Source organism: Merops nubicus, unplaced genomic scaffold (genome assembly GCF_000691845.1).
Source record: "Merops nubicus isolate BGI_N331 unplaced genomic scaffold, ASM69184v1 scaffold44891, whole genome shotgun sequence".
NCBI classification, from domain to species: domain Eukaryota; kingdom Metazoa; phylum Chordata; class Aves; order Coraciiformes; family Meropidae; genus Merops; species Merops nubicus.
Genome location: NW_008591084.1, coordinates 1 through 9751, shown reverse-complemented (window position 1 = coordinate 9751; position 9751 = coordinate 1). Strand labels below are relative to the sequence as shown.

Below are 9751 nucleotides of genomic sequence, written 5' to 3'. Positions count from 1 at the left end.
TCTTAGGATAGAGCTAGTTCTATGTTGTGAATGTGTCAGATGTGAAGTGTTATTTATGCTGCTAAACTATTTCTGGCTCTGAAGACTTCCTACGTTACTGTTCTTTGTATCCCAAAGGCTAATGCCCTTGCAGTAAGGGAAGCAGAAAGGAAAGCTGAAAGCTGTGGAATGGTGGTGGCTGCATGCCTGATCATATAGAAGGCTTCTTCCAACTGTTTTTGGAATGTGACCTTCATCTACATCTGTTCCTGTCGTCTCCATTGCAGGGTTTTTTTGATATCCCTGTTGATAATTTATATGCTGAGCCTGCTGTACTGAAATGGATCAAGGAGAATATTGCAGAGTGGAAGAACTGCACCATTGTTTCACCAGATGCTGGTGGAGCCAAGAGGTAAGCTGTCAGACAGGTAGCTTGAGGTGGTGCTTCTCTGTCTACTTGAGTTCTTGAGAGTGCTTGTTACATTATTGTTAAGAGACAAGTTCCCTCTGCCAGCACACCTTCTGTACCACAGTCTGTGGCAGCCAGTGAAGAGTGGTCAGATCTTGTTTTCAGGAACATTTAGAAGGTTACTTGGGTTACATGGAGAATTAAATGTCTGCTAGAATCACAGCTACATAGGTAGGAATTGTGCAATTACTATATCCCTTGAACTAGAGCAGTGTTTTGTAGAAGGGTAATAAAGCAGGTTGCAGGAGGGACTCAAGCAGCTCGGACCCCTATGCCAAGACACGGTTCCTGCTGCTGGTTAGTGATACACTGTCATCCAGGCAGTTTTCTTTGCATTGTTGAGCTTAGTCTGTTGAGTCATTTTCTTACTTTATTGCTCTTGATTTAAATATGTAGCTGGGACTGAAGCCTGTTGCTACTCTTCCCTGAGAGTGAGGAAGATGGTTCCTTTCTGAAAAACAGCAGCAATATGTTATAGCACATTTCTACTCTGATAGCCTGACCGTCTCCCATCTTTCTTAAGATAAACATGCCAGTTTGTGGGCAGTTCAGAATGTTCTCAGGTGCTTCTTAGGAGAAACTAGGCAGCAACTTGATGCTTCTGTGTAAGGGCTCCATGTGAACAGAAAAGGGATGCAGATGTATTCTTTAATCCAGGACTGTCACACCAAAATGTTGGTGCATGCTGACCTGATTCACATACTTTAGAGTTTTAAGCTGTTATGAACAGCCAAGAGATACCACTGTTGTTTGCTGTTTGTCTTCCTGTAGCTTTATGACCCATGTATTGGACAAGACCTTCTGTATATTCAACTACTTCTGTAGCATGTTGCATAATGCAGTCTATGAAATGATGGGTCAGCCAGCTATAATCTGACTCCTGAAAAAAACAAACAGCACCCTCTTCAAAAGCCACTTGAACTAAAGTGTGTAGATCTTAGCTGGTGCAATATTTTCTGGACATACTGTGGAACTAAATATTTTAGTAAACGTTTTGGTTTAACAGCCTTGTGTAGGACAGCTGTGGTGGTGAGCCTGACCTACTAAGGCTAGGAGTCTACTCATCTCAAGCATAGAATTTCTTAGAGGCATGTGTGTTTTGCTCCTTCTCACTCTTAAAGCTTTTAAACTCTTAACTATTCATCAGTATTAACACATAAAGTCCCTCTAGTAAGGTTGTTCTGTCATCACTTTAACCAAAGTACATGTGTGGTGGTGGACTTGCATTTCCTGACTGTGTACTTCTGCCATTGTCCTTATGCCAGCACTTGAATGCTTGCCAGCTGAATGCTTATATGAGTGCAAGCACTAGTGCTACAAAGATGGCAACTTCCCAAGCATTCTGCTTACTTCAGGTTTGCCAAACTTGCTGGTTAAGGTTTGTTCTGAGTTTTAAACACGAATTAATTTACAGTGGTCTGGACAAAAGACTGTTGTATCTTAGCCTAGTTGCTGTCACTGGGAGAGGTTGGATCAGAGATTGCAGTTTAACGGCTTGAAGGAAACAAAGGTGGGAGAGCATCTTCTCTAAGTTGCTTGGGAGCAGTAACGTGGTGACTGCTTCTCTTACAGCAGTGGCAGTTTGTGCTTAATAGTTTTAAAAGATGCAGTTGGAACTGTTGTGGAGTTAAGTGTTGTCTGGGAACTGTTCTCTCTTCAGAGTGACCTCCATTGCAGATCGACTGAACGTAGACTTCGCCCTCATCCACAAGGAGCGCAAGAAGGCCAATGAAGTAGATCGCATGGTGCTGGTGGGGGATGTGAAGGACAGAGTGGCCATTCTGGTAGATGACATGGCAGACACCTGTGGTACCATCTGTCACGCTGCAGACAAGTGAGTAGGGCTGACTGATGCTTTCCTAAAGTGGAAACCTATTGTTAGTGAGTTAACCAGATTGTTTGCACATCAAATTTCACCAAGTAACATGCGATTTCTTCTCATGTCACACAAGATAAGTAAACAGCCCTGTTAAAGTTCTCACAATGAGAATAAATAGAAGACCATAGTGTCTTTTTTATTTGAAAAATGCTTGTGTTGAAAGTATGTCTTCCACTAGATCATAGTGACTGTGCTAGGTAGAACCAAGTGCTGTCTGGTCCACCAACCAGAGGTCGTGCGTCTGATTTTCTATTGGAAGGGAGCTTTCCAAGCCTTCTACACTAGAAACGTCAGGATGTGCAACACTTGGTGTTAGAGGCCTGCTACCTTGTGTTGGCAAAAATCACAGATGGTGTTTTGTCTGATCTACTCCACATGTCCCAGGGCTATGAGCAATATTTAATGTACATTTTGCCTCTGGTGGATTTTATGGTACTTGTTAAACAGTTTTCTTCCCCAAAATCAATAGTAGGCCAGAGCTGAGAATCAAGGGGAGCCTGTCTGCTAAGTGTACAGTATCGTCTCCTTTCGTGCTTACCACATGCCCTGCACTAATGTCAATTTAATTTTGCTAAACATTTCTCATCCTTCTCCTTTTTGCCCCCTTGCAGGCTTGTGTCAGCTGGAGCCACCAAAGTTTATGCCATCTTAACTCACGGGATCTTTTCTGGCCCGGCAATTTCTCGGATCAACAATGCCTGCTTTGAAGCAGTTGTGGTCACAAACACAATACCCCAGGAGGACAAGATGAAGCAGTGCCCTAAAATCCAGGTATCTGCTCTGTTCTGTCACTCCTGGGGAGTGGTACTGCTTGTCTGCCCTCCTGTTGGTGGGGAAATCCTGTAATACTGTCCGAATGCTTACAGCAGTTTCCATTGGCACTGGATTGGTGGCAGTGTTGACTAGTTCTTTTGTTCCTATTGCTGTGGGGTAACACTTATTGCACTGAGGAAAAATGAGCTTCTAATCCAGCTCATGTTAAACAGTTCATATCTGTACACCTTGGAGGAGTGATAGGCTGATAACATGTAATACTGAAGCAAAGGTAGATAGGAACTTACCAAGTAGGTAACACCACTTTCAGTTGTGTATCTATCACCTAGTGCCCAGCCCTTTAAGCAGAGTTTCCCTTTCTTTTGTAAAACACAGAAGGCTTGGTCTGGGAAGGGTGAATGCTTCAAGTCTGATCATAGCAGCAGTAGAGGTGAGCTGGAGAGGGAATACAGTCTTCTCCCATGGACATGTCATGCTGGTTTAAATAAGACAACTGACACAGCTCCACAGTAAATGTTCAGATACTTGCCAAAGATAAACAAAACCATTCTCCCATCCATATGAAAGATAAAAGCTGCTCTCTTGATGTTCATTCTGTCTTGGATTTTCCACTTAGTAAAAGTTCTGTGGCATTCTGTTTCCCAAGCTGAGGCTGACTGTCCTGGAAGAAAAAAAACTGCTGTACAACTTGAACTAGGCAGAACTTGAGGATTTCCTGTTAATGGACAGACGGAAGTTGCAGCTTTACCTGAGCATTCAGACATAATAGGCCCATTAGAAGCTTTCATCAGAAGGTACTACTGTAGCTTACACACAGCCAAGGACATCCTAAATACCAGCTTCACAGGACAGGCATACAGGACATGGGCATTTGGAGTAGTTCTGGAAAGTGAATGGCACTGCTAAGATTCAGCTAGCACTAATGTTATAAGTGTAGCAGATTCCCTAATACTGGGATTCTGGTGCAAAGAAAGATTAACTGGTTGAAGCTGCAGTGAATTTTAAGCTGCTTTTGGAAGTAAGTTATAAGCTGATTGCAAACTGCTGTGGGGTTGCATTTCTCTCAGCACTAACTTCTGAATGATACTCCTGCAACTGAGCACATCTGAAAGATGTCTAATGCTTCTACTTCTTTCCAAGCTCCATGCTGCAGTTAATATAGACACCACGTTAAAATGGTCATTGGTGTGTAAACAGCTGTAGCCAAAGGTTGCAGTGAAGTAGTTTTTTCAGGCTCTGGCTTAACACCTCACTCTTTTACTCTACCATCTGATGTTCAGTGCTGGGAAATACAGAGCTAAAGTATTTGTCATAAATCCCATGCTCTGTCTGCTCTGCAGCTCTTAAGGTTTTTTTCTTTCCTTCCTTAAGAGGCAAACTATGCAGAAGGAAGAAAATGTTAAATATGAATTTCACTTAGTTTCCTTAATGCACCATTAACATGGTGCTTCTTAAGGAGACTACATCTATCAAAATGCTTTGGCTGCTGAGGTTCAGAGCTAGAGTTCTGTTCAGACTGTCTTTTCTCTCCTGTTAACTGGAGTACCCTGCCAGGTGGAGCCAGCACAATGCCTGGGAGCTGAGCTGCAGCACAGTAGCTTCATCTTTCTTAGACTGTTGGCAGTGATGGTAAAAATCTCTTGACTCAAGGGAAGTGATCTAGGCTTGTATTAGGCTACCCTCTGCAACCTGCACAAAGTGACTAAGATAGTCCTAGGGTAAGCAGACTGAGATTAAGGAGTCTCAGCAAAGCAAGGTGACAGTAGACTGTCATCCTGACAAAGATCAACAGTTGAAATAATTATTGGAGTGCTATCTGTAGAATATCTTCATAATTATATGTAATTAAATCTAACTGCTATGTAGAAGTCATTTGTCTGCATCTGGCATGTTCTAAAATTGGGTGCTGAGTTTGCCCTTTAAGTTCATCCTAACTTCACAGCCATTCTTTCACACTTGATGTCTTTTCTCAGTGTCCAGGTTTGAGGTAGAACAGGACTGATTCTGTTGAGTGATTTTACTTTTCAGCTACAGCTCTTCTAATTGACTGCACTTTCTGAAGTTAGCAGCATGTTTTCAAAGGCAGTGTCTGCTTCTATCCACTGTTCCCTTATTCCTTTTCTTTCCCTTTTCTGGGGAAGGTGTGTGGGTGTGTGTGTTAGTGTCTGTTACAGGTCTAGGGGTGACTCTGACCCTAAACTGTGACACTCAGTGACGCTGATGCATCTTTCTTCCCCTCCAGGTGATTGACATCTCAATGATCCTTGCAGAGGCCATCAGGAGGACTCATAATGGGGAATCTGTCTCCTACCTATTCAGCCATGTCCCTTTATAACAACAGATGTCAGCTGCTGCTTGTATGGCTTTTTTTAAAACCAAAAGTTGTTCAGCTTGTTGTAAAGTTCAGTAGAAGACTCTGCTTGTTCCAGTGCAGTTCTCCACAGCTCCTTCAATTTAAGTCAGGCTTACGGGCTCTGATCCCAACACTGGGAAGCTGGCGGGGGGAAACTCATCTCTGTAACACTCCAGCTCCACCAGCAGCCCTGTGCATTGGGGCTCATCAGTAGTATTGACCAATTCTGCAGATCTGTGGAGAGCAGGACTGACACATGGGTAATTGCCATAATTATTTTGATGGTGAGGGAGGGAGAGGATTTCTTTGTGGGCAGGATTAGATGATCATACGCACCCTAAATTGGGAAGCGGAGCTCCCTAGGACATGTGGATATGGATCTACAAGAAAAGCCTGAGAAAGACTGCTGTCTGTCTTACCATTATACCTGACAGGAGCCCTTGAAGAGCAAAGGGGAAGGCTTGTATCTTGGCCAAGGTTGACCCTAGGTAAAGAACCACCTGGGAGGTGGTTCTGCTACAACTTCCTTCCATTAAAGGAGATCAGTGTAGCTTGCAAACTTGAATTCATCTTAAATATTAATGAATTAAACGTCCTTTAGCATGCTACACAGCAAAGTGAAGATGAGCATAGTCTGTACAGTACTGCCTTGCTGTGTCAACTTAGTGTTGAAGGTGCATCCCAGACAAGCATTCCTCTCCTCATGTGGAGGACTGATGGTGGTTGTGTGCTTTAGTGTCTAGTGTAGGCTAGAACCAGTTCCTCAGTTTCACAGCTGACTGTTAGCCTTGCTAGCAATGAGAGCACTGCTGTTGTGTACTGTAGCTGCACCGGGACTTGGTGTGCAAATCCTTGATCCTTTTTCACCAGTACGCTAGTAAATTGAGCCTCTTTATCCTGTAGGAGCTTGGTTGTTGCATCTAGCAAGTGCCTGCCTGGACACTGGAGTGGCCTAATACACAACAGCTTTGTGTCTAGCTGTCTTAGCCTCTCGTTGCTTGCAGTCCTGTAAGTTACTGACCCATTCTGGTTGCTTGTCTTGGCCTCTGTCTATCTTGTCTTCAAAGTGTTGTTCCTTGGAAAAGATCTTAAACCAAGGATCACAGGAGGTTCCAGGACTAAAAAAGCCTCAAGAAGCCCTTGGAATGGGTCTGATGCTGCTAATGAGTGCTTACAGCAATGGTTAAAGAGGCTGGTGGTACATAGTCCTGGGAAAACTATATCTAACACCAACCTGACATGCAGCAAAGTGCCTGAAAGAAAAATACCAAAAATAGAGCTGGCTGAGGCTCCTGGATGTAATAAGTATCATATGAAACTTGAATACTTAGTAACTGTACCAGACAATCTTAAGGTAAACTGGTAAGCCTTTCTAAACACTCCTCTTTCATTTGTTTTTGAGCTGGAGGAAGAGAAAAAGGGAAAAGGAGCTTGAAATTACTGGAGTAACCAGCATGGCTTTGAGAGGCGTGGGGCTGGCGTATACACTGAAAGACTTGGTTAAGATCTAGGGATGTACTTCTTTAGTTGTGCATTTTACTGAAGACTTCTCTCCCTTCCTTGAACTCCTGTGGTGTGGTAACATTAATGTTTATATTACAGTGTAGGGTTTTTCTTTTTGTATAAGGATTGGTGTTTGTCTGGAAAGTGTCTCTTGCTTCTTTGCTTTGCATCCTGCACTGAGCTCTACTGAGAGTCTGATTCCTGCCTCCCGTACTGGAGCCCCTGCTGCCACACTGCCAATGCCCTGAAACCCAAGAACCAGGACATCAGAGCAGTAGTCTGAGGATTTTCAGCAGCATTTCTGTTTAAACTTAAGACCTGATGAAGGAATTAAACTTTTATTTTAAAACCATGGCCTCTGCCTGTAAATGCTTCTACAAACCTTACAAAGGTGAAGTGCATCTTCTGTGCTCGGCCAGCTTGCAAGGTTTATGGAGTGATGTTGTTTGGAAGGTGGTCTGGTGACACCCTCACAGTGAGGCTGACAGGTTCAGCTTGGCTGTTGCCCACATTGTGTGGAAGAAGCAGCCTGGGCCCAGGGCGCTTCCCTTAGCGGGGAGTGGCTGTGGTACCCCTGTGTCTGACCAGATCTGTTCGCATGACCTACGGGCTGGGGAAAGCCTGAATAATTTAGCAAGTACAAATGAAGAAGTGCTAAGTAGCTTGCACAGAGCTGATGACCAGTGGCAGCCCAATTACGTCCTGAGAAGCACTTGCTCTGACTAAACTCTGAGTCTTTTTCATTGCATGTTGTAGGCTGGGGAAGTATAGAAGTATGTACTCCTGAGTAGATACCTCAGAAGAATGAGGTGACTTTGGCTTTACAGTGGACTTCCAATCCTACACTGAACATTGCTTCAGGAAGCATGAGTATGGTGTTGGGTGCTTTTGCTGAGGGTTACTACTGTCATTCATTTGTTAAAACATAGTACTGGTCAGTGAGTAAGCAACTTTTTTTTCCCCCTAAAATAGCCAGGAGGTGACGTTCTGCTCTGGTAACTTCCTTCAGATCAGAAGGGATAGACCTTACTGAAATTCCTTCCCTACATGGGTGGGGGGGGTGGGGAAATCCACACACATTTCTAATTGTTGAAACTATTTGTAGGCACATTGTGACTGACTAGAAGTGACTGCTGCAAGTATGGTTTAAAGCATTCTTCTCCCTGTCTAGGACAGTCATGAATGTAGTACCAGGCAGCAACCAGCCCCTGAGGTGTGAATGGCAGAGAGCCAGATTCCTCCAGTGTCCAAGTTGGGAAATGATGCAGGGATGTTCATCCCTTGGCCCGGGCAAGTTCTGCTCCAGCAGCATCAGGCACGCTGCGAGGTGTGTGCTGTCTGGAGCTGCTGTAGCGGAGGCGATTCTGGAGAGCTGCTGCAGTGAGTGTGGAGCACGCAGGGTGCTCTGGAGGTGAACTGTGTGGTGTCTCCTCAGGCGTTCTCCACAGCTACTGAACAAATGCCATAGGAAGCGAGTCATTACTGCCTCAGGAGAAAATCCCAAGGGAGTAATTCACTGCGCTTCTGTAGTTGGAGAGCTGGAAGAGCTGGACAAAGCTACAGCAGCAATCCGTGCCACAGGCTCAACCAGAGTGTGGCTGCAGGTCTGGAGATGCTGATACTGGTGTGAGTGCCTGTCTCACATCTCCCTACTGTAACAGCAGCAGCAGAAGGGAGCACATCAATCAGAAGTCCTGCATCAGCCCAGCTCACCTGCCTGGGAAGCTCACATACAGGGTGGGGGACGCCTTAAGCCACTGAAAGCTGAGCTTACCGTTTGTGCCTTCAAGGCAGCAGGGCTTACCTGCTGTTGGGAGTGAGATGAGACATCTCAAATTGCCCTCAACAGCAGCACCCTCCTGCTGCTTCTCTGTGTTCCTTGCTAGTGCACAGATTTCTCATCTCCTAGAGATGGTGTTTCTGTGATCTAGAGAAAGCAGTAGCTTGCCTTGCTGCTGTTGGGTAATGAGAAAGTAAGGGTTAACAGAAAGTGCTTCTCTAAATTGCAAGAAGCAGCAAAATCCTCTGGTTGAATAAGGTCCAGTGTAAGACACAACAGCCCCGCAGCTCTGCTCCTGCCCCCGTGGAAGGAAAGTGTGGCTCGAGGCTGGAGTTAAAAATGAGCAGGAAAAAAATCAATTGGCCCTGTGGAGTTAGGGGAGCCTACTGCAGGCAGGCAGCAGTGGCTGAAGGTGGCTCAGGTCCTGGCTGGCTGTGGTGCTGCCCTGACTGTCCCTGCAGGCAGGGGGCTGAAAAAAACTGATCAGTTAGAGAAAACCTTCTGCCTCCTTCCTGCAGAAGAGAATAAAGCATTCCTGGAAATGGCCACCACAAGGCTGTATCTGAGCCCTGACAGCCTTGTGCTGTGGGAGACTTGGAACTCACGTAAAATGGATGGAATTCATTCTCTATTTTGGGTCAGGGCTCTTTTTTTCCTTCCTCCTATCTGTTGATGTCTCAGCTATTTTATTATAAATCACTGAAAGCAGAAATACTCAAAATTCATGAGAAAGAAGCAGGCTGTGCAGTTACAGAAATCTTTGCATATGTGCCAGGGGAAAAAGCTCTTTCTGGGATATAAGCTCCTTGTTCTTTGTGGAGTTTAAAATCTCCCTGGCAGCACCGCCATGCCCGGCTGCACCCAGCAGGCAAGTGCGGGCAAGGGGCTGAGCCCAGGCAGGACGGCAGTCACCAGACCCTTTCCTGGCACTGGCTGCCTGCTGGGGACAAAAGCCACGGCGGGCTGTGCAGTGCCTGAGAGGAGAAGCGTGTGGAGAGGCAGGCGGGGCAGGAG

The 9751-nt window shown here is 45.2% G+C and overlaps 1 protein-coding gene across 1 annotated transcript; it reads left to right on the top strand.

Moving 5' to 3' along the window:
• Nucleotides 1-1765: 1765 nt before the first annotated feature.
• LOC103782368 (ribose-phosphate pyrophosphokinase 1-like) lies at nucleotides 1766-5749 on the top strand. The gene is made up of 4 exons (XM_008950137.1): nucleotides 1766-1826; nucleotides 2109-2282; nucleotides 2939-3098; nucleotides 5344-5749. Exons 1-4 carry the CDS (start codon nucleotides 1771-1773, stop codon nucleotides 5434-5436), a joined length of 483 nt encoding a protein of 160 aa, XP_008948385.1. The 5' UTR covers nucleotides 1766-1770; the 3' UTR covers nucleotides 5437-5749.
• Nucleotides 5750-9751: the final 4002 nt, after the last annotated feature.

Coding starts and splice junctions, on each gene's coding strand:
- LOC103782368 (XM_008950137.1), top strand. CDS start 1,771: ATGGCAACTTCCCAAGCATTCTGCTTACTTCAGGTTTGCCAAACTTGC. Junction 1,827..2,108: donor TGCCAAACTTGCTGGTTAAG/GTTTGTTCTGAG, acceptor TTCTCTCTTCAG/AGTGACCTCCATTGCAGATC. Junction 2,283..2,938: donor ATCTGTCACGCTGCAGACAA/GTGAGTAGGGCT, acceptor GCCCCCTTGCAG/GCTTGTGTCAGCTGGAGCCA.